Source organism: Spermophilus citellus (genome assembly GCF_964194105.1).
Source record: "Spermophilus citellus genome assembly, chromosome: 1".
Taxonomy (NCBI): Eukaryota; Metazoa; Chordata; class Mammalia; order Rodentia; family Sciuridae; genus Spermophilus; species Spermophilus citellus.
Window position 1 is genome coordinate 203,853,395 of NC_138182.1, and position 25,815 is coordinate 203,879,209.

Consider the following 25,815-nt stretch of genomic DNA (forward strand, 5'->3'; position numbering starts at 1 on the left):
TTTTGTTCCTGCTTGAGTGGCTCCTGATTCTGTGCCCAGCCAGACTACGGCAATAAATAACACCAAATATCTGCTGAGCCTGGTTCTTATGCTTTTACTCTCCTCTATTTCTTCTGAACTCTCTCTCCTTTTCCTCAATTTAATGATAGCTATCCTTACTTCATTTGAGTCTATAGTCTTACATGGAAAGGCAATACCCTTTGTGTTGTTGAGATGTCTTCAATTTATAGTCACATCTCTCAATAATTGGGATACAGAAACATTTGGGAGGTCCAAATTACTAGACTCTCATATATTTCAGAATACACACCCAGATACATTCCCTTTCATCCCAGCTTCTAACTTAGCTATGACTTAGCCTGACTTCATCTCTTTTAATGCTTTTCTAAAAGGAGAAACCAGCATAGTGCAACAAATAGACTCTTTTAATCAGTTTTCCAAGGCAACAAATTTATTAGATATAAGGCTAAACTTTCAAATTATGACAGGCAGATGATGCACTGTCTGCTCATGCCAAGGTTTGCCAATTTCTAGGAAGTGATCTGTATGCATTTTTTTTCATTTTCTATCTTCTAAATATTTAGCATATGCATATAATTTATGTTTGTATAACATCTCACATTGTGACTAATTTATAGATTAGGTATTGGATGAGCTAAGCTTCCATAAAAAAGATTTCCTCAAAATTCAGTGGCCAAACAAATTGGAAGGGAAGTTTCTTTCTCTCTTATATGATCATGTCCATGATCCACTCATACCCCCCTTCTAGGAAACTTAACTCTTATGACCAAACCAAGCTGTACATGGATTTAAAAACTTGGAGATGTTCTGGATGACCATCCATGACATGTGAAAGTTTGAAGGTTCAATACTAAAAGGCAGATGGGAGGAAAGGTCAATAAGGAAAAATAAGCTACCTCTGCCATATATAATCCAGTGCTATGTCAATTCATCTTCTCCTTTATCCATTTTACTTCCTGGGGTCCTAAACTTAGAAGAAATTTTTCATATAAATTTAGTGCTATAGTTTTAATTTTTCTTCAAATATTGTAAAATATAAGTGTCTTGGATAACTACATATGTTTTCTGTAAAGTTTATTCTTCTTAAGTACAATCTATGATCGAAATAAAAGTACATTCAAGTTATTTCTATTCTTCATAGCCAAACAACATTAAACAAAATAAATGACTATTTAGAAAAAACTAGTAGAATATTTCATTTTGTAAAATCAAGTGACTGCTGTATTTAATAGTTTGGTTTTTTAAGCATATTTTGATAAATGAAGTATTTTTTTTTTGCTCCACAAATGGGTGTATATACTATACATCTTTACAAAGCCATTGTAATTTTCTGCATGAAGGATTTTAAGAAATATACTCCAATTCCTATAAAATCTACTTAACTGGTTGGTTTGATTACCACTAATAATTTAAGGTTAGTAGTATACCTGTTGACATTTCACATGTTACTTTGCAAATGATATAACCAGTTCTTGGATATGTTGTCATTAATGTTAAATCTTGCTTGTATTTCACATGCAGGAAGAATATTCTTCGTTTCTTAGATGCTGAACGAGATGTCTCAGTAGTCAAGAGCAGTTTTAAGCCTGGTGATGTCATTCACTACGTGCTTGACAGGCGCCGGACATTAAATATTTCTCACGATCTACATAGCCTCCTACCTGAAGTTTCGCCAATGAAAAACCGAAGGTTTAAGACTTGTGCAGTTGTTGGAAATTCTGGCATTCTGCTAGACAGTGAATGTGGAAAGGAGATTGACAGTCATGATTTTGTAATAAGGTGAGCTTCCTCATTTTACTTAAGAATAAAAAAATGATGAAAAGTTGGAATTTAATATTAAGTATTACTGAGAACTCAAACATTTATCTAAAATATTATTTTGTGTATTGTATCCTAACCTATATTTACCTTGGATAGAATATTAAAATGACTGTACTCATTTTAATATTCAATGAGGTGATCCCATTGTAGCAATGATTCACAACAGCTTGGGGAGACAGGAAGCAAGTAACCATTTTTTAAAATTTAAAACTAACATAACAATGGTTTCTTAATCACTCATATTTGTATTCATTAGTTTTGTACAAGTTCATTTATTGTATAAAGATTATGAACATTGCTCTGCAGTGATGAGATAGATGTAAGCTGTTTTTACTTTTTTATTTAGCGGATTCTAAGGATATAGTCATTATCAGGTTTATATTTGATATCCAAGTGAAATTGTTTCTTATTCATTATTTGCAGTATTTGTGTATGTTAGCATATTTTAGGTTTTGAGATTTCTCACATAATTGAACATGTCTGTTTGGTCTTCATTGGTGTTTATTAAATATTGGATTAATTATGGTTTACTTTTTATTAGCTGAAAAAATTAACAGTAGAAAAGTAATTATAATACATCATAACTATTAGTAATTTTTAATTTTCAGTTGTTATATCTGTATGGGTTTTGACTTGTTTTAGTTGTTCATAAAAATTATTGAGTGAGGGGCTGAGGTTTTGGCTCAGTGGTAGAGTGCTCACCTAGCATGTGTGAGGCCCTAGGTTCAATCCTCAGCACCACATAAAAATAAGTAAATAAAATAAAAGCATTGTGTCCAACTACAACTAAAAAATAAATACTTTTAAAAAATTATTGAGTGAAACATATACATATATGCAAGAGTGTGGTATAAAGATATGTAGTAAAATATGCTGAGCTGACAAATTGACAAATATTTGAATCCCTTTAAAAATATGATGTGAAAATATAACTCTTAAAAAATTGTATTTTTTTACTTAAAAATATAGTTATTAATTACATATGCATTGACCATAATTAGGCTACTACTTAAAAAATAAAACAGTAGTAGCTGTGAAACAATCCCATTGACATTATCAGGTGAGCACAATTTACAATAACAAACATGGCTGTAAACATTTTATTTTATTGTCTTCTCTGTCGATTGCCTGGTCAGATACTGATTTGTAATGAGTGCGACCTTTAAACATATAGACTCTTAAATTGAGTAGACTCTGAGAAAAATTCCATCAACATGTAAATATGCAAAAAGAAATTGTATACAAAAAGGAGAAAGAATATTATATGAGGAAATGAAAATGGAAGTAGAACAAATGAGTTTCAAACATACATGTCTTTGTGGTAAGTGACAAAAATGTAAGACTTCTAGATTTCTGAAATGAAGAAAACATCAGGGCAGCTAGAATAAATAAGCAAAATTTAAGGTACATTAGAAATTGTTGTAAAATAAAGAATGGTATTTTAAAATGTGATTATTACTGGATGAAAACTCTCAAAATGTGGCTCACTTCTTGCTCCTGTGTCTGTTTAAGCTTTGACAATGAGGCGTAGCTAAGCTTTTAGATTCAACCCTATTTCTGACTCTAGAATGAAGACTCTTATTATTTGTGGGCAATGAGAAGGGCCTGATGGAAGTTATCCTTTAATATCAGTTTATTAATATTATTTTCAACTCAGACTCCTTTACTTCAATTTCTATTGGCTGAGTTCTTTGCATTATTCCAATTCAAAAATTACTGAGTTACCTGTCTTTTTTTTTTTTTTTTGAGAGAGAGAGAGAGAGAGAAAGAGAGAGAGAATTTTTTAATATTTATTTTTTAGTTTTTAGTTTTCGGCGGACACATCTTTGTTTGTGTGTGGTGCTGAGGATCGAACCCGGGCTGCACACATGCCAGGCGAGCGCGCTACCGCTTGAGCCACATCCCCAGCCCAGTTACCTATCTTTCATTTCATTTAAATGTCTAGTGAATGGATTCCTATATTCTTTCTGGAATGCCCTAAGAATCACCAGTAACTGTCCTTATTTTGTAAGACAGTCTTTCATATTCATTTTTCCTGCATCTGTTTCCTAGAAACTATACATTCTGCACTGTAGCTCACTCTCCTGTAGTTGGCTTTGACCAATCTGTAGATTTGGAGACTCTTGGGCCCTCATCCATCTGTAAATAAAATTCTGATTCCCTGAATCATACAGGCCACTTCTTTTATTCTAAAATTAAGGATTTTTGTTTTCTCTTTTGCTGGTAAACAGGAACAGCAGACTACCTGTTATCAAGGTCCTCTATTGTGGACAACTGCAGATTTATATCACTATTAAGCTACTCTAGGGGCTCCTCCAGCAAAATACTGAGGTTCTAGGCACTGGGATAATACAAACATATATATGTGTTCTTCCTTTAATTATCTAGTGTCTTTCTAGGATTAAAAAACCCTATATTCTGCTTTAAATTAATAAACTCCACTCTAATTTTGAAATACTCTTTATTCCTACAGCAATCATGCTCCAGTAAATACTCACTACACTGATCTACTTGTTTTAACTCTACACTCTGTGGCTCCTGTGTCTTTAATCTGCTAACTAGTGGGTGGATGTGAGGGTGTGTTGTTGATACCTGGGTAACTGGTCTCCGTCAACACAGGACACAAGACGAATGCTTTAGAAGGACAAGGTGAAGAATACCTTTACCACTTCCTTTGTGGTAACCTCATTGAATCCACAGTGACATTTCAACTCCACACTTTGTATGAAATATATATGCTTTGCTTTCTTTCAGACTCCATGAGTCTACTACTTATATAATAAAACTTTTAAAGGTAAAAATCTTTGCTTGCATAACTAACAAAAATAAAGCAGTATGAAAAAAAAAAACACTTTGAAAACTTCAAGAATAATATTGAAATAGTTGATCAGCTAGTGTCTTTTCTTGCTAGGGTTTTCCAAAAGATTTCTCTTCCAAGAGAAAACAAAGGCCTACCATGGACTAAAATGATAATTACTATATATGAATGTATGTCACAGGAAATACTTATAGTCTCAATTGATAGTAAACTTATTTTTGTAGTTTGTAATAAGAGTTATGAAGACCACAGTTTATAAATAAACCATAGCTTTCTTAGAGTTTTAATATATACTTATGGCTTTGGAATATTTTTGTACATTTTCATATGTATTTCTGCAAATCTACACTGTACTAGAACCTATATTACATTGTTAATGATTTTGTTATATAAATCTTAGCTTTACATGAAACTAGAAACTTTAGATCAGAGTAAAAGGTCAAGTGTAAAAAGGCATATTTAGGGGAAGTTAGCACTTAAATTATTATGATGTGGGAAATAGCTTATATGGATTTCTTTCATGGTTTATATTCATATACACACCTGCACATCCCAGGCACATACAATATCTTTAGTTATTTTTATGTTAAATGTGCATAGAAGAAATTATAATTATCATTAAGATAGACTTGATCCTTTTCTCTGCTGAGTGTCATTGACAATATGTTAGCCAATTGTACAGATGTTACCTTCAAAATATATCCTGAATCTAATGATTTCTCATGAATTCTACTACTGCCCTAACACAACTCTTGCTTGGAACCTTGAAGTAGTCCATTAACTGATCAACCTGGTTGCATACTTGCCTGAAGCCAAAAATTTCCTTGCCTGCATTATATGAAACAGTCTGCCACCATCACCATCTGTGACCTTCCACTTGATCTTTGGAACTTTTCCATTCCACGATTACCACTTCATTGCTTGCCTCCTCAACTAAAATATAAGAGAAAAAAAAAAAAACATTATTTGCATGGCTTCATTTTAGATTCAGTACCTGGAAAAGTACACGACACACTTGTATATTTTATACCATTTCTTTCTTCTTTATTTTTTTTTTACTTTTTCACCATTCTTCAAAAATAGAATTTGAGATTTTCTAGAAAAAAGTGTACACTAAGGATATGTAGCCCAAGTTTTTTGCTGAGTTTTCTTTTTTATTGGTTCTTTTAGTTATACATGAAAGTAGATTCCATTTTAATGTGATTGTACAAGCATAACATATATCTTATTTTAATAGGACCCCATTCTTATAGGTGTGCACAATGGTGAGATTCACTGTAATGTATTTATATATGTACGTAGGAAAATTTTGTCAGATTAATTCCACTGTCTTTCCTATTCCCCTCTCCCTTCACCTCATCCCACTTTCTTAAAATATTGAACTTCTGTTCTTCCTCTCCTTACCCTTATTGTGGGTTAGCTTCCACATATCAGTGAAAACATTCAACCTTTGTTTTTTAGGGATTATCTTATTTCAGTTGGCATGGTAATCTCCAGATCCATCCATTTACTGGCAAATGTCATAAAAATCACACACACACACACACACACACACACACACACACATATACACATACTATATTCATTCATTTATTGAAGGGCACCTAGGTTCCTAGGTTGGAACCATAGCTTAGCTTTGTGAATTGTTCAGCTATAAACATTGATGTGATAGCATCAAAGTAGTATGCTGATTTGAAAATCTTTGGATACATACCGAGGAGTGGTAGAGCTGGTTCAAATTGTGGTTCTACACCTAGGTTTTTGAGGAATTTCTGTACTTCTTTGGGGACTACAAATTGGTGCTGATTTTTGCCAAGAAAAAAAAAATGTGACTTTCTAGAAAATATTTTTGAAAAAATGTTCATTTTTTGAAAAAAAAAATCTCTGCAGAAATACCATCCTCACTTTTAATAGCTAGTTGGGGAAATCACTCCTTTGGGTTTAATTTTATTACTTGTATTTTGGATCTGTATGATTATTTATTATATCCTATTGTACTAAGTAGTGGACATATTTGGTAGCTTTTCTCAGTATTCATACCCTGAAAAATTTGTGCCTCTTTCCACTGAATGATGTAATAAGCAAAGTCTTAACACTTGGTTATCAATTGGTGTTTTCGGGCAAAATTTAACTAGTACTTAAGAGTTATCATTCTACATGGAGAAAAAATTGAGAAAAAATGCATGTCAATCAAAACTTTGTCACCTCTTAATAAAGACTGTCACTTCTTGCCAAAGAGAATGTGACACCACTTCTTTCATTTTATTAATTAGAACACTCCTGTGAATGTAACATCTTTCAAACTAGTGAACCAGAAAATTTGCTGCTGTGTCTGGTAATCTTAATGATAAGGCAAATTCTCCCACTGCCTAAACTAGTTGTTAGTTATATCCTTTGAAAAGATTCATTAACAGACATATGAATATCTGAATTATAATAGGGAAAGACTAAAATAGAATTCAATGTTACCCACATTTTTTCCAAGAGAAAAATTAAGCTGATTTCATCCCAGAAATACTAATTTGTAATTGAAAAGTAGGAATCAAGACCATGAGTTATTTAAATATGAGCATTTAAGCAGAGACCAAAGATCCAGTTAGCAATATTTTAATAATAGATATTCCTTCAGATATGTATATGTGTTCAACATATAGATTTTTTCTTATTTATAACTTTTTCCCTAGTATTATTATTTTCTATTAACCTAGTTCTATTGTGCTCTATTTTAATGATCTGGGGGTTCTGCTAACCCTTGAAAAAATAAAATTCTAATCTTCTTTATGAATATCAACAAATATATCACTAGATTGTGGACACAGGGTCTTCAATAACTTATAATCATGCCAGTCTCCCATCCCTCCTAACAGTTTTTGCCCTTTCCATGACATTCTGGCTCATAATTTGTGTACCCAATAGTTTTTACTTGCCTAAATGCATGTGGACTTTGTTGTTTGTTAATTGTTATTTTGGCATATGTCTCCTAGAGACTCAACAGTCCAGAATTTGCTTTAAAATTTAATCAAAACGTCATGTCATTCTTGCTTGAAAAACTTTCTTATCCACATTGAGCACATTAAAATTATCACATGCTCTTAGTAATAACATTTATAATATTTCAAATATCTTACCTTCTTGGAAATGTATTGTTTGTGTTTCTGCTTGGCAACACACAGAGTTGGTTTTTTCAATCTTTGTTTATTGTTTGTTCATTGTGTTCCCAGTTTGTTTACTTGTTTCCTACTTTTTCTATTAGAAAAAAAAATTTGTTGAGGGAGATATAAATTGTGTTGGGTCTGCTTACAGTGACTCCTCCAGGATCAGATTCATCCTAACTTGACAAATGTAATCACTATTTTTAGATAAAATCCTTTTCAACATTAATTAGATTTTTAGCTTGACTTTTTTGGGGGGGAGATTTAAATAAACACAATGTAATCGTCTTTACAAGTGTACCAGAATACATTGTTGTCTGTGAATGGGAGTCTCTTGCTCCAAACATTTTTTTTTTTCCTATTGGGAAAAGGGACGTGGGGCATAACAATTGCACTATTATCTTTTTAAGTGTAGTTTTGAAAACTATTTTTAATATCCTGAAAAAAATATTAAAGATAAGCCTGTGAAAATTGCTTGGATGTTTTTGTAGACATTCAGACAGCACATGGAAATGAAATTCATTTCCTATAAAAGGAACTCTCTCAGTGACTGCTTGTATCATTAATGAGTTACATTAAATTGTTGTTTCAGTGGGATATTAAACAAAAGGTATTCCTTATCATATAATTACTTGATTCTTAAAGTTAAAACTGTGAAACAAATCATGAAAATAGGAAAATCAATTAAAACCTAATTTTGACTGTGTAATGACTAACTAAATATTTAACTGGTTTCCAAAATCTAAATCTAATGTATACTGGTACTCGGTAATAAAGAAAGAAGAAATACATATTTCTTAGTAAAAATTTCCAAAATCATAATGCACACAGCAGTATTAAGGAAACTGTGATCAATGTTTTTTAAATATATGCAAACCTCAAGACATCTGCATGTGTTTCCTCAATAAAAAAAAAAAAAAATGCCCTGCAGCATCTAAGGAAGCTCAGATAGGAGAAAAATCAATGACTCAAATTGAATATATCTTATTTCTTGGCCTGAAATCTTCTCTGATAAGGGTAGTTTACAAAGGATGATAAAGTTTTTAAGAAGTCAATGATTCTGTGGTATGCCTCCAGAGAAGCAAAATTTTGACTTAATCTAGCATTAATGTATCAGTTATATGTAATATCCCACCTGCTTGAGAAAAAGAGGAAATGGAATCATGAGAGGACATATTATTTTGATTTTATTTCCCAGATCCATTTCTTCAAAAATTGATGAAAATTTTGAATGCTGCAGTTGCACTTCATTGTAACTGTGGGAAACCACGATTTCCTTCTACAAGATGAGATTCCTCACCATGAGAGTAAGCACAGATCATGATCTTTACAGAAGAAGTCAGTGCCATGCACAATTTCATCTTCAATATTCTCTTTTTCCTCTCAGGGATAATCTCTTCTATTCTAAAACAAAATCTGTGTATCTGATATAGTTAAGTACAGAAAAGTGAATTTTAGGCCTGTTAGTTCTTTTTATTTTTTAAAAGAAACAAAAATCCATATATTTGGTTGACCAATGCTATACTTCTAACATTAATAAAAATTATGTGTATAGACAAAATAAGCTAAAATATGAATTGTTAAAATTGTAAATGACCAAACACTAACTTTTGCTACTCCTTACAACATTAGTAAATTTGGCAGTCCCCAGAAACGATTCCATAATATTTATCTTCTACCCAAGTTCCACATTAACTAAAATTATAAGGACTAAAACACATCAGTTTTTTTTATTCTTGTAATCATTTAAAGTTAATCTGTTTAAAGATAAATGCTAAATAATTTCATCAAATGCATTAATAGCTTTTTGCATTCTACTATTAATACAATAAAACTTCTTGTGTGACAACCAGAGGCCAATCATGAGAAGGGCCTGATTTCATACCTGAATATCATTATATTCCTTTTTAAAGGGAGAATGGAGCTGATTGGGATCTGGAATAATCACTAAAATAATATCTCTGAAAACACACATCGAACTTAAAATATTTGTCTGTGAACAGTTCTGTTACTTCAAATAATGCTGAAGGATTTATAAAATGTTAGGAAAAGAAAGTAAATATGATTTCAGTACAGCACAGGAATCCTGAAAGTCGGAATTTTACCTAGTCTTTTTAGATATTCCAGGATAGCTCTAGATAGATTACTAATTTTTGGATATTACAAGTAATGCATTTCAAGAAGATATCATTGATAACTTTAAAATATTATGATAGTGCCAAAAACTGTCCTGCCACAAACCAAGCAGAACACAGCAAACATATACACAGCTTATAGGAATAGTCAACTACTAACTGTTTAACTTTTAACATGTACTAAGTAATATTCAATAGAGCCCCAAGTTTATGGTTATTTCTACTCTAGTGGTACTTTAGAATAATTGAGTGTACTTTTAGATTTTTTAAAATTTAGTTTTAGTTTTCTTGAACATTTTATTTTATTTATTTTTTTTTTAAATTGATTTTATTTTTTTAAATACATGACAGTGGAATGCATTACAATTCTTATTACACATATAGATACACAAAGATTTTCAAATCTTTGTATATAAAGTATGTTCACGCCAATTCATGTCTTTACAGATGTACTTTGTTTTTTGTTTTTGTTTTTTGCATTACAATTCTTATTACACATGTATACGATAATTTTCACATTTCTGTATATAAAGTATGTTGACACCCAATTTGTGTCTTCATACATTACTTCTTTTTTATTGGTTTTATTTTTTAAATACATGACAGCAGAATGCATCACAATTATTACATATATAGAACAATTTTTTATACAATTTTTGAAAAACTCTGAAGAGTGCCATTTTTGAGCCAAATTTAACTTAAATAAAAATATTTTTAGTGTCATATAAACAAAACTAAAGATAACACTAGAGTGTCATTAAGTTAATAGAAATTAGCAATTTTTAGAAAAATTGTCCAATCAATATTTTTTCCTAAACTTTGTATTTGGATTATCTGATTTGTGAAATATTAGAGTTACATATATGGAGGCAGATAGATGATAGAAGATAAAACATAGTAATAGAAGTAATAGAGAGACAGACAGACAGTATGAGTATCAATGCTGTGCTTGCATAGAAAAATCATCACTCATTATAAACTCCTGGAGTCTAACCAGGTTTATTTTAGGTGATAATAGATGGTGTTTAGTCTTTCTATAGTTTATTTTCTGAATTAGAAACTGAGATGATTGTATGCACTCTTCCTCTTTACTTACATTATTACAATATTCACAGAGATCACAGAATGATAGAATTACACCCCAAAGCCTGATGAATGTTCACCCCATCATGTATACTTATTTATCCAAAAATGTGCTGTGACATTTCACTAATTTGGAGTTTGCAAGGCAGCATATATCATTTATATATTATGATGGGTAAAGGAAAACAGACTTAGAAGCTTTGTAATCTGTTCAAAGTGCCACTGAGTCCTTTCTTTGGTTATTTTTTCACTTTGTAACACTGTACAACTTCCATGAAAGAATTACTTTCTTTAATGGTAATAAATGTTTTGAATTCTGCAAAAAAAACCTTTAAAATATTTTAAAATTTTTCTGTAGCTATCTTTCAAGTTTTTCATATAATTAACTCCAATCTGTATCCACAAAAATGTTATTCTAGTATTTGTGTCTATATTCCAGATTCCACAAGTTTAATAATAATGGTTTTCTGATGAGAACAAAATTATTCATATATTTGCTAATATAGATCCCTGAGAAATGGTAGATAATAAATTTTCATTCTATTTCCCTATTACCTCTTTACAAGCGTTTTTCTCAAAGTTATAAATTTTTTATTTTGATATAAAATTATCATTTTTTTCCAAAAGATAGTCAATCAAAATACCACTATAAATTATAAAGAATGTTCTTTGCACCACTGCAATGTAATGATTTTGGTCATAAATCAGTAGTCCACACTAATGTACATTTCTTTCTTGATTCTCTTCTGTTTCCTTGTGTATTGTTTTACTAATACCACAATTTAAACTTTGAACCGATTATAAGGATAGTACCCATTTTCACATTGTTATCTTTAAGAATGTGACCAGGAACAGGAACAAATATAGTACTAGCCCTCAGAATTCCCTGCCTTGCTCCCTTTCTTTCATTATATACTTTCCCAAGCAATGTAGTTTACATTTGTTGGTATTTTTACTTTATGCAAGTGAAATCATTCTAGTCTGATTTCACCCACTTTTTTTTTTTTGAAAGTGTAGTGTGGGTTCTTTCCCATCTCGGGACTAACTGAAGATTATAGGAAATATCAAGCAGCATTTAAATGCTGGATTTTCATAAAAAATAAATGTCTAGACTCTGTCACAAGTGAATCTAGTCCTGCACTGTGCTGACTTTGCATCATGTGGTGGATTCTGGGGTAGAGGATAATTAACTATTGCAGTTAGTAACTAATATTCTATGGCCATCAAATATCACTCCTCACACTCCTCATGTTGTCTTAACAGATATTTTAAAAATAGTGAGTCTGATGTAATTGACTCAGAAATTGTCAATGAAAAGCTTCAGAACACTTTCATGTATCTATTCTGGATAATTAGTCAGATTTTTCTATTTAGTTTTGTTAACTTATTTTTACTTCTTCTTCCATCATTGTACCTTTTCTGCATCTTCCCTCTATCCTAAAACACTTTCTTTCTTCTACTCATTCATTTTTTAATTGTTTAGGATTTTTACTGAGGGCTATATATGTGCTAGGCTAGCTCTCTACTACTGAATTACCTCCCCATCTTTCCCTTTTTCATTTCATAGTATGTCTGATTTACTTACCCTGTAACTTTAGGACTGAACAAGATTGATACACTTAAGTATATAGCATTTATAAGTTGAATGAATAAATGACTGAAGGAATTAAGGTAGGATTTGATACAAATTGGATTGTGTTCATGTATTTCTTGTCTTAGACTTTATAGTTTACTGAATTCCAAAATTAAAATTTAAAAGGAGTCAGATATAAATGTAATTCAAACCCTTGCAAGAAAATGCACAAATTTAAATACTAATATAGTAAAATGTTTCAGATATTGGGAATCAAAACTTGGATTCCTAACAATGACTAGAAATATATTATTAAATAAATATGATTTTTCCTTTAAAATGAGGTTAATATTAACAATCCTATCAATAACATAGTGTATTCATAAGGTATCAGTTAGAATATATAAAGGATATCAATATAAATTATATAGCACATACTCATATAAACACATAAAGTGTAAACTATAAATCTAAGCTAATCTTGAATCATATTAAAACATATATTTTCATTGACTATATTTAGCTATACATAACAGTAGGATTCATTTTGACATAAGTTTGAAATCATGAAATATAATTTGTTCTTATTCAGACCTAGAACTTCTTTTGTCCCTCCTTTCCTGCCTCTCCCTCTCCCCCCACCCCACTCCACTGACATTTGTGCTACTTATAGTTTCTTTTTCTTTCTTTTTTTTTAAATTAGTGTCTTGTGGATGTACAAGCTTGTGAGATTCACAGTGGTATATTCATATATTTCATATATCCACAGGAAAGTTAGGTCAGATGGATTCACTTCTTCCCTCTTCCCTTCATTTGCCTTTGTCTACTCCACTGTTCTTGCTTCTATTCTCTTCTTTAATCTATCCTTTGTTTTGGATTAACTTCTGCCTCTCAGAGAAAACATTTGACTAAAGCATATATTTTTTGAATTAATTATAGGTGAAAACGAAATTCAATGCTATATTGCCCAGCAGTCATGGCTAAAAGGGAAGCCCATTGATAAGATATGCAAACCCTCATCTAATACAAATAAAAAAGAAAAACTTTCCCCAAATTTATGAAATGTGTATCAACTTCATGCAAAATGACTGAATATAAGTGAATCTGAATAACATACGAAGCAACATGATACACAAAGACAAAAACAATGTTGCTCAAATGATAGCAGTATCTATAAAATCTGAGTATATAAAATTAGATGTAAATGTAGTGAAGATATGTATTCTTTGGAAACTAAAGTAATATGGTAAAGATGTATTATTTTATGATGATCTATAGTCCTATGATAAGGGATGATATGTTTCACAAAAGAAAAAGATGGAGGAATCGACTATCCTTGACTGATACAACACATTTTTATAACTCAAATAAATTTTTTATTCTACACAGGTGGATAATTTATGGCAAACTTTAAATCATAATTTTGACTTATGAATGCTAACAGTTTTACAACAAAACAGATTCTTTTCTGGGAGATGGTAAAAATGACCTTTTTCCTATGTGTTCTTAAGATTGTCTTTAATTCTTTCCCTTATGCTTTCACAGAGAATATATATATATATATATATATATATATATATATATATATATATTTTAATTTGAATAGTAGATAACAATGAAGTTTTTTTCGTAGAGAGAGAGGCACCAGACATGAGACATATTTTTCATTTTTTTTTATTAATTTTAATACCAACTTTATATTTTAGGAATAGTAATATTACTTATAATATTTGCTGTGCACTATTTTGCTTAATAGTTTGTTCATTATTTTGATCTATGAAATTCTGTAAGCTTTAAAAAATTAATTATATTGTTATTGTCTATTGACTTTAACAATAAAACTTATGTCCTATGGACAAACCAGAATTTAAATTTTATTCTGATAATTCTTGGCTACTAAAATTTAACTTGAATCTAAATACAAAAAATTATTATGAATTTTGATGTTATACACAGCTATTATTTTTTCTAACATGTCATTCCTTAGATAAGAAAAGTTTTTATCTATGAGATAACTATAAAAATGGCCAAAAAAGGACTAAACTATTTAAAATTTTAAAATATTGTTCTCTCATTTCCAAATAAATATAAATAGACAATTTTTACATTTGTCAATCCAGCAAGAAGTTTAAAAAATTTTTAATGTCCAGCACATTATTGCATTGATATTCACACATCAGTGAAATGCTTTAAAATGCAGATTAATAAACTTTTTCTAAAAATCAAGTTGATGCTACCTATTAAGAACATTAACAATCAATAATTCTGTTGCTTTACTCATGATTTCCAGTTATATATGTGGTATATATATATATATTTTTTTTTGACTAAATAATATTGTGTGTGTATATAATAAAAGCATTGCACAACAAGAAAGTGACAGTTTAGTGATGTTCTTCAGAGTGATTATTCAATATAAGAAGAAGAGAAATATGAGGCATTGTAACCAGTAAACACAAAGACAAATTTTAATGCAAATTGTTTCCATGGTCTTAGGATAAGACAAAGTTTGGGACCACATTACTATTTGGGTCCTATGAAAGAACAACCTGGGAAAGGAAATGGCAAGTTATGGTGAATGTGGAAGATGAAGAAATATTATGCGATGTTAAGAATTTGTATGGCATTTGTAGTAATCATCTATCTATCTATCTATATACATATATATATTTTTTCCAAGTGCGCTCGTGAGCATGCTCTCTTTCTCTCTCTCCCTATGTGTGTGTGTGTGTGTGTGTGTGTGTGTGTACATAGCTTGGAAGATATATATATATACATACATATATGTATATATACATGTGTGTGTGTGTATATATATATATGTATATGCACATGTCTTGAATATGTGTGTATGCTTTTATTTTTCTTAGAATTTTCTTGCATTTCAGTGTACCAAGAAGTAGTGATACAATTATAGAGAGCAAGTCTCTTCTTTTGAGGTGCTCATATCCAGGGAAGGAGAAAAACTAATGACCAGAGAATATACAAATTGCAATATTAGAGACATTTATAGAACTAGTACTGTGTGATGAGGCAAAGAGGAAACCTAACCTGTATAGTCAAGGATGGTTTCTTTGGGAGAAGCAGTGCTTGAATTATACCATGAAGACTGAGAAGATGAATGTAGAAAGGAAAGAAGAACAAGTGAAGCATATTAAAAAGTTAGTTATGATGTGTGGAGGGACCAGGGCATGGGTACAAGTAGCTTTTCTAGGTCCAAAGACATGAAGAGTAGTTTCAGAATGCTAGAATAGAAGAGTGCATGGGTCAGTGGAAGCAAGTGAGTTTGTAGAGGTAAGTCAATCCATTGTGCTTACTATTTGTTTGTTGTATTCAAATGCTCCAACTGCTCACTAAAAGTTCCATGAACATCATCAATGTGTTACATAACAGTTTATGTTGTGATTTTCTTGGTAACTAACATTAAAGTGTTAATTATTAATCACAAAAAAGAAGGCTGAATTTAATTTTTCAATTACTGTGGGTGCCATTAAGTAGAGAACTGGTATGATTAAACTTGAATTTCCAAGCAATCTTTGAGGCAATAGATTAAAGAGAGGGAGATAAGGTGGTACAGATTGAATATCTATTATGCAAAACACGTGGGATTTGAAGTGTTTGGGATTTTTTATTGGGTTTTGGAGGTTTGCATATTCATAATGACATACTTTTTGGATGAGACCCAAGTCTAAGCAAGACATTCACTCATGTTTCATATACACCTTACAGACATAGTCTGAAAGTAATTAATGTTAAGCAATATTTTCATACACCTGCATTTTGATTGTGACTCATCACTTGGGGCATCATGTTGGCACTCAAAAATCTGCAGACTTTGGAATGTTTCAGATTTGTGTTTGTATTTGTATTACTATTGACCAACCTATATTACCTAAAACAGCTGAAATGTGATGATAATGAAGGGTAAACTAAGATAGTGATGGTGGGAATGGGACTTGAAAGACAAGTAGAAGTCAAGAAGGCAGAAGTGATATGAATTGGTATGGTACATGGGACATGCAAATGGCCATGTGTATGAATATGCTGCTTTGAAAAACACTGACATGTTGTTTTACAGACAAAAAATTACTTTTGAATAATCCACATTGGTTCTACTTGTTTTCTCTAAGGTAGCCATGCTTAGGCAAATCTAATGCATTGTTCCATAGAACAGGATTTCCTATGCGTTCCTTCAGTGTACCCAGTAAGCTGATGAAAGAATGACAAAACAGCATTCTTGGGCTGGGGATGTGGCTCAAGCGGTGGCGCACTCTCCTGGCATGCGTGTGGTCCGGGTTTGATCCTCAGCACCACATACAAACAAAGATGTTGTATCCGCCGAAAACTAAAAAATAAATATTAAAAAAATTATCTCTCTCTCCCTCTCTCTCTCTCTCTCTCACTCTCTCTTAAAAAAAAAAAAACAGCATTCTTCTCCCCAACTGAAAATCCAATACTTTATTTTCAAGTAAAAATTAAAAAGCACTTATGTCTTTCATTTATAAAGAAAAAAGTTTTGTTTTTGTTTTTTTTTCAATCGAGAGGCTTTTTGTTGTACAATGACTCTGAAACATAGAAAATAAAGCAAGAATTTTCTCAGGCTATATTCCAAATTTGTTTTTTAAAAATATTTTTTTAGTTGTAGATGGACACAATACCTTTATTTTTATATTTATGTGATGTTGAAGATGAACATCACATAAATATAAAACCCAGTACCTCAACCCAATACCTCCCATGTGCAAGGCAAGCACTCTACCACTGAGCTACAACCCCAGCCCTATTCCAAATTTTAATAGCTTATCATGAAAGAAGAGGCAATACCAATGTAACATCTGATAATTTAAGGAGGTACCAGTAATTCTCCAAAGTGTAGGCTAATAAACCAAATGTGAAAGAATCAAAGGAAGATAAAGTCCACTGAAAGTTATAATGTTGAACAATTTCTCCAGTTGTGGTCTCTGGACTATTATATGTGAAATTCTTTTGTCCAGCGAGTTTGTACTGTACATCAAAAACACATCAGAACATCCTAATGATGAATAAGAAGGAAACTTATGACCTTTACCTTATCACATCATACCTTAATCAAAAGGCATGATAAAAAATTAAATCTATTGTTTAAGTGCTAGCTATTTCATTTAATATGAATTCAATCTTAAATGGATAACACCTGCTCTAAGCCCCAAATTCATCTCTTATAATATGATGAAAGTGTGTTTGTGTGTTTGTGTGTGTGTGTGCGTGTGTGTAGTTTGTAGTGTTAAAAACGAGATAATATGGGTAAAGGAGTCTAATATAAACAGCAGAAATTTATTATTCAATAAAAACAAATCTCCCTTCTGCTATTTAGGATTAACTTTCAGTATATTCAGAGTGTGGCAATTATATTTCTAATTTGAGCACAGAGGAGATGCAAACTTTATAACTAAATGGCCGTCATCCCCATGATGTATAGTCAAAAAACAATAGTCATTTGATAGTTAAGGAACCTTATTCTCCTGTTAGTATTGCAGGTAAGTATAGTTATCTTTGAACAAAAGATGTAAAGCACTTTGGGTTTCAGTTTCCCAGTCTGATCTCCCAAATAAGGCAGTTGAACTAAATGGTCTTATAAATAAATACCTTTCTGAGTCTGAAACTCTATGATTCTGTTTTCTTATAATTTCATAAATGCCTTTGGACTGGGTACTGTCAGCTTCAATTGCTGTTTGATATATTTTCCCTTTTGGTTGCCATATTTTATGAATAAATTTCCTTCTCATCAGTGAACTTGTGGAAATAACATTTTCCACTTAGTTCTATGTCCTGTAGCCTGGCCTTTTGTTTCCTTTGTTCCAGGAGTATTTCCCTTCCTCCTAATGAGAGTAAGCAAGTGTTAAGATGTAAATCAGGCCAAGAGTATCAATGCTTAGCCAAAGGAAAGGAAACCTATTTTTAAGTGAGTCATAGAGTTGCCTGGAAATATAAGGCCAGAGCCTTGTGAAGTCACAGGATGTATAAGAGATATAAAGGAGAAACAGTAAGTGCAAATATCAAAAGAGAGAAACTGTTTTACATCAACCTCATTCGGTATAGCTTTGGAGGAAAGACCCTGACATTTTTCTGGGAGATAAGACCTCCCAGTTCCTATATCTACTTTACTGGTAACCCCCCAAATTCCTGGAAGTACAGAATATGATCTTTAAATATTATATGACTGATGTTATTACAGGAAACATATGTATGTATTTATGTTATTATGTGTAATGTGTTATATATGTGTGTGTGTGTGTGTGTGTGTGTGTGTATATATAAAAATTTGCTTTATGTATGTGTATATAGCTCCACATCACACACATGCACAATACACACATAAAAAACCTGAAAGTACATACATATGCAGTATTATGGTGCCAAGTATTATCAGTGATTATCTTATCCTTCAAAAGAATATTACAAGAGTTTTATATTTAAAAAATTAGCTTACCTTGTTTTGGGGGTAGGCTTCTTTTCAACGTGTATGTGAGTGTGTGTGTGTGTGTGCGCGCGAACACACACACACACACACCTGCACACCCACGTGATTCTTATAGAGTGAATACTCAGAGTGTTTTAAGATAGAGGATGAAAGCAAATTAATTAACTTTTTAAATTTAAAAATATGAAGAATGGGAAGTGTGACATTATTCTGACTATAAAGAGAATTGTGTTTATCTTCCAGCTACAAGACTGAGTGAAATTTAGCATGTCATTCTAAAACACAAAAATACTTAATTTGTGAGATTTTGTAACCTGTAGGTTTCCATAGTCCCTCCTAAGTGCTGACATTGGAGTTGCTGCTACTGTTTTTATTTTATTTTATTTTCATGAGGGAAAATCTATATCTTGAATACTCAATAATTTGAAAAGGCAATTCTGCCTGATCAGTTTTGGGTTCAGTATTTTGATTCAAAGTATGTTTCAATCCCAGCTCTAAAGATTTGTAATCTGAAGGGGTTTTCTTCTTCATTAGTGAAATGTGACTACTAATATTTGATTATACAAATATTCCTTCAAATTTGAATAACTCAGACATGTGTAGTACCTGGCACAAGGTAGTGATTAAGTAATAATCCTCATGCTTACTAAGTTACACGAATGATAAGAATAAGCATCACAGTCAAGTAAAAATGTGGTGACTGTATAGGGATTTGAGATTAAATGTTGTACTAGGATTCATAAATTTTTTGGAAAAATATTCAAAATTATTTTATAATTACTTTTTGAGTAGTGATCTCACATTTGACATAAATGTTTAACCTCTAAATAAGGTATTGTAAAAAATTAAAAATCATTTACTTGAAGTTTTAAAATAGAATCATAAGTTCTATTAATTCTTTATTACATTAATTCAACAAGTATTTCATTCATTCAATGAACAGTCATGAACAGCCAGCAGGGAAGCAACTTCTGGCCAATGTCAGTAGGTAATAGGGATAGAAAGGTAAATTATATGTTCTATTTACTTGTAGTTTGTAGCTTGAAAGAGGAAACAGACATGTAAAGAAGAATAACAATATAGTATAGTGACAGTAGTAATAGAAATAGGAGAAAACATTGTTGGCAGTGACACAGAAGGAATTCATTGCAAAACTGAATTAAACTAAGTGCAAAGGTAGTATTACGGAAGGGAAAAGTCATTCCCTTTCAAGAATGTTCTCGATTTATGCTGGTCCCTGCCTTCATTTTTTATGCACATCATCTTAACCCAATATTGTGGGCATGTGCATTTCAAGAATTTTAACCTCAAAGATTAAGATCATTAGCAATATATCAAAACTGTTAGGGTTTAACTCACTTTATTTTTAAACACATGGCTTGCTCTTTACTTTCTCGGATTCTTCAGACCTGATCATCTACAAGTAATTAAAAAAATTATTAATATTAGAACATTTAATTTGGCACTTTTTATATTAAAGCTATTTTTGTTCTACTCTTTAATTATCTGATGAGAAGATTTCCAAATCTGAGGCAATTTTATTATATAATAGACATTTAAGCATATCTCCAGATTTTATGTGATATTTGACATAAAAAAGAATACTACATTGATTAAGTAAAAATGCAGTTTTTTAATATGAATTTCAAGTTAAAGCTGTTAGAGTTTGATGAATAGTGGGAAGTCATTCTAACAATTGGAGGAGATTTTAATATCATAGTTTCTTTTGCCCATTTATCATCCCTACGTGCCAATTCTTATGAGTAAATTTTATATTACGGTTGTTTGTGAAAAACAGAGTAATTTTCTTCAAAATTTCTTTAGTCTCTAACTTGTTATGAATGGTCCTGTGCCTGCTTAAGGAAAACACCATTTATCTAAAATGTTTACATCAGTTCAAGCAATTACATTGTAGATTTAAATTTAAATAATTCCATCATCACATACTTGTTTTTTTAAATTTTAGTCCATTTTAGTTAGTGTAACTTCTGAAGCAGTTTAAAAGCTATTTTCAGCTTAAGACCCATTTATTTACCTTTGGTGTTTTTCTTAGCTTACCTCCTCAAACACACAATACAATAGTGGTTTTCCTAAAGAAATACCTTTAACATTTTTAAAAGAACCAATATGTTAAAAATAAAAATTGAAGCAATTGTACATAGAACAAGAAAACAGTTCAAAGCTTACCAGATGACAGCCTTGGGACCCAGTCCTGGTGATAGCTTTGTTTTCTTTGGTATTTTTTTTTTATCACAAACCCAAAAAAGCCTGGTATTTCTTTAAAATCGGGCCCATCCATGCGAAATTATACATTTTGTAGAGTTGTGTTACCCAGGGACCTGAGTATTTCTAAGACTTGGTTAGGAGCATCAGTAGTACTCCTGAAAGACTGAGAGATCAAATTACTATGAACAGATTTCTAATTCACACACCCACACACATACAGAAACACAGGATAACTCCAAATCTGGTTATATTTAACTCTTAATTTATTACAGATATCAAGCCTATCCATGTAACTAAATTTGCCAGTATGTTTTACTTTGTAGAATAAAGATATAAGTAAGTATTTTACACTAGAGCAATGTAAGCAATTAGATCTTCCTGAGAATAAATAAAAAGTGTAGTAATAATAGATTTTAATTTTTGATGTTTAAAAACAAATATTTTTCAGGTTAATGGTTACAGTATGTTAGGTTATTTCAGACACACACAATGACATAGATTTTTAAAAATTCATGGAGTAATCTAATGTCATTTGAATTTAAGATAAGCAATGGACGTATAGAGAAGAAATTATGGGATGGACAGGGACAAGTTATGAGTTTTGATTAGGAGTCTTAACTGAAGCTGCTTAAGATTTTTGGTAAGAATCACATGATCAACTGTAAATTTTAACAACCCAATGCCATCTCTGAAACAGAGAATTGATAAAGGGTTCTTGAGATAATGAACTGAAAACTCAATGTCTTTAAATGTTTGAACAAAGATACATAGTAAAAATGTATTTTTATATCATTATCAACTTCTGTTACTGCTTCCACTACTATTATTACTCTCTTCAGAAACACACATAGACATGTGAAGCAAATTTTCTTAAAATTATATGAAGAGAATATTGCCATTTTCTATTCTTTTTCATCCTTTCAAAATCTGACCTATGAGTCCCCAAATAATCCATAGTCCATCAATGGGTCTAGCTAATTGTTGGAAAATTAATTAGGGAAATATTGTAAGAATATTTCAAAGAAACATGGGTACATTTCAGGTCAGCAGAGAAAATAGAAAGAGAGAATACATACAGGTGAATTCCTAAAATAAATTTTCAGATGTCTCTAATAAGTCAGTGTGGAGAATAGACAGTTCTGGGAACCAGGTTAATGTGTGACAGTTTAAAACAGAGATTGAGAATGATCTCATTAGAATAAGTTCAAGGCAATTAATTTGAAGTTGCCATGGCCTACCTTGTGATATCAGAAATTGAAGTCTTCATTTTTATACACTTATGATAAGTTTCTGAACGCTTGATTGGTATCAGAATGCCAAATCTTCTGAGCAGTGTACTTTCTTTGCAAGACTCATTGTTAAACAAATCATACATACTAAGTTAGACAACATTTCTTAACTTTGATTTGTACTTTCAAAAAGAAGAAAAGTTTATTTTTAAGAATGGCAAACCAAAACAGTCTTATGTTTTTAAAAAATTTATTAAATAATAAAATTAAATGGCAAAACAATGTTGCTGTGACATCATTGAAGGTATAATTGCTATAAATTATAGAACTCAAAAATATCTTTATTATAAGCCCTGCAATGACCCCATTACATAATTTCTTAATATCATGAATTACAAAAGGAAAAATTACAGATTTTCTGCCTTTTTTTTCTAGCATGGGTGATTAAAGTACCAATCATAATATTGTATTCATTTTGTTTCTTGCTTTTTAATGTAAAACATATTTTAAAATACATATATTTAGTTGTAGATGAACACAGTACCTTTATTCATTTATTTATTTTTTAGGTGGTGCTGAGGTTTGAACACAGTGCCTCATATGTGCTAGGCAAGTGCACTACTACTGAGCTACAACCCCAGCCCTTAATGTACAACATAATTTTTAAGGATATAAATTTTGTACTGAATCAGTTCTTATTTTTGTGAAACAGTAGAAACTGCTCAGCAAGGACAGATCAAGGAGTGGTCCAGTTAAATGACACAATTATTGCAAAAGTATATCAAAATATATTCTGAGAACCCCTAGTTTTCTATATCCTAATCATGAAACTTTGCCTGAGACAATAAACAAGGATTTCTCAAAAACTTCAAGAGTTTTCTCTTGTACCCCTTCAGAAAAATAAAAATGATTCCAATTTGTAATTACCAAGGAAGGATTCACTCGATTCAATTGATATTAATATTATGTGCTATTTCAAGGAATATGATATTTCAAGGAATATGATTCAAATAAATATTGGTCTTGCTACCATATACATCCATATTGACTTTTGTAAAAAAGAAGACACAACCACATTTTAGTTTTTAATGGCCTGAGATAAATGGAGAATTTAATAGATCATATTTAATTATTTTTAGAATGAATTATTTTATGTTTTTAGCTACATTTGCAAATAATTTTATTATTATATATTTAACTTATGTTAATTGTACAAATTAATGGTTTTCACTGAGATAGTTCCAAATGTGCATATATTATGGTATATTCATGTCATATTCCCTACTACCCTCCTAACCCTTTCATCTTATCTAGCCCCAGTCCACTTCCTCTTCCCTAAAACTTATTCTTCTAATATTAGATCATCTTCTCCCCTTCCCTGCCCCATGTTGTGATACTTGTTTTTCTGTGTCTCGTCTATCTTGCTTAATATGATGACTTCCAGTTTCATTCATTTTTCTGTGAATTCATGATTTTGTTCTTTTTTAATTGCTATATAATAGCCCATTGTGTTTATATACTGTAGTTTTTTTGATAACTCATTCAGCATAGTGAAAAATTTCTGACAATGCTTAGGAAAATTATGAAGTTCAAGACATACAAAATAAAACACGTTTTGTTTATATCTACATATTTATTTGGTTATTTATTCCAGGTGTTAAAAATGCTTGAGTGTAGAATCATGAATTAGACTGCTTGGTTTTGAGCTCCAGCTATGTTGCACATGTGTACAACATTTTTAACACATTGGTTTGTACCAAATGACTTTGGACTCTCATCCATCCTGCATATATTGAGCCTTAATTTACTCATTTGTAAAATATTGATGATGGTTTTACTCTATTGTGGTGACATGAGGATTAAATGATTGCGTGTGTGTGTGTGTGTATATGTGTGTGCGCGCGCGCGCGTGTATGTCCTTATGAATATACACAATCATCCCTCAGTATCTATGAGGTGTTGACTCTGGGACTGTCTGTGGATACCAAACTCTCTACTTTCTCATTTCCCTTATATAAAGTAATATGGAATTTGCATGTAAACTATGTACATTCTCCTATATGCTTTAAATCATGTCTATATTATTTATAGCATGTAATACAATGGAAATTCCAGATAAATGGTTATAATGTGATGTTTTAGAAATAGTAATGATGAGAAGTCTGTACATGTTTAATACAGATTTAACTTTTAAAAAATATATTATACCTGAAGTTGACTGAATAATTGATATTGGGGGCAATTCTGTATATATATTCGTGTGTGTGTGTGTGTGTGTGTGTGCATGTGTTTGTATAAATTTTTTAAAAAATATAGTTTATTTTAATGTTCTGCAGATGTAGTTCAGTGATAAATTGCTTGTCTGGTATGCACAAAGCCCTAGGTTTGATCTTCCAGCCACATACAAAGAATGCATTTCATATTCATTAATTTAAACTATGTCAATATTTTTCAGTTACTGCTTTTTTTTTTTTTTGGTACAGGAGATTGAACTGGGGAGCAATCAACCACTGAGCTACATGCCTAGCCCTTGTTTGTATTTTATTTAGAGTCAGAGTATCACTGAGTTGCTTAGTTCCTCACTAAGTTGCTAAGGCTGGCTTTGAACTTGCAATCATCCTGCCTCAGCCTCCTGAGCCTTTGGGATTACAGGTGTGTGCCACTGCACCAGGCTCAGTTTACTCTTTAAAAGTAAATTTAGGTGCAATACATGATAGAAAATTGTGGAAAAATTAACCCTAAATTTATCAAAAAAACATTCATTTTGACAAATATTTTAATTACTTTAATGTTTTAGTCAGCTTTTTTTGCTTCTGTGACTAAAAAGCCCAACCAGAACACTTTTAGAGGAGGAAGGTTTATTTTGGGGCTCAGAGTTTCAGAGGTCTTAGTTCATAGATAGACGGCTCGCCATTCCTTGTGGCCTGAGGTGAGGCTGCACATTATGGCTAAAGAGTGTGGCAGAGGGAAGAAGCTCACATGATAGGCAGCAGAGTGAGAGAATCCACTTGCCAGGTACAAAATATATAAGCCAAAACCACATCCCCAATGCTCACCTCCTTCAGCCACACCCTACCCACCTTCTGTTACCACTCAGTTAATCCCCATTGGGGGATGAATTCACTGATTGGGTTAAGAGTTTCATAACCCAGTCATTTCTCCTCTAAGCCTTCTTGCATTGTCTCACACATAAGCTTTTAAGGAACACCTCACAACCAAACATAACATTACTAGTATACACTAGATGTGAACTGTCAGGGATTGGAGACATGAAAGTAGACATGGTCTAAGGAAACT

General features: G+C 31.5%; 1 protein-coding gene across 1 annotated transcript in view; it reads left to right on the forward strand.

Annotated features, from left to right (window-relative positions):
• Positions 1-25,815, forward strand: part of ST8SIA4 (ST8 alpha-N-acetyl-neuraminide alpha-2,8-sialyltransferase 4) — a 91,602-nt gene that overhangs the window by 12,407 nt on the left and 53,380 nt on the right. The window contains exon 3 of the mRNA XM_081289900.1: positions 1,543-1,800. Within this exon, the coding sequence (XP_081146026.1) occupies positions 1,543-1,800 (258 nt within the window). The remainder of the gene's footprint in view (positions 1-1,542; positions 1,801-25,815) is intronic.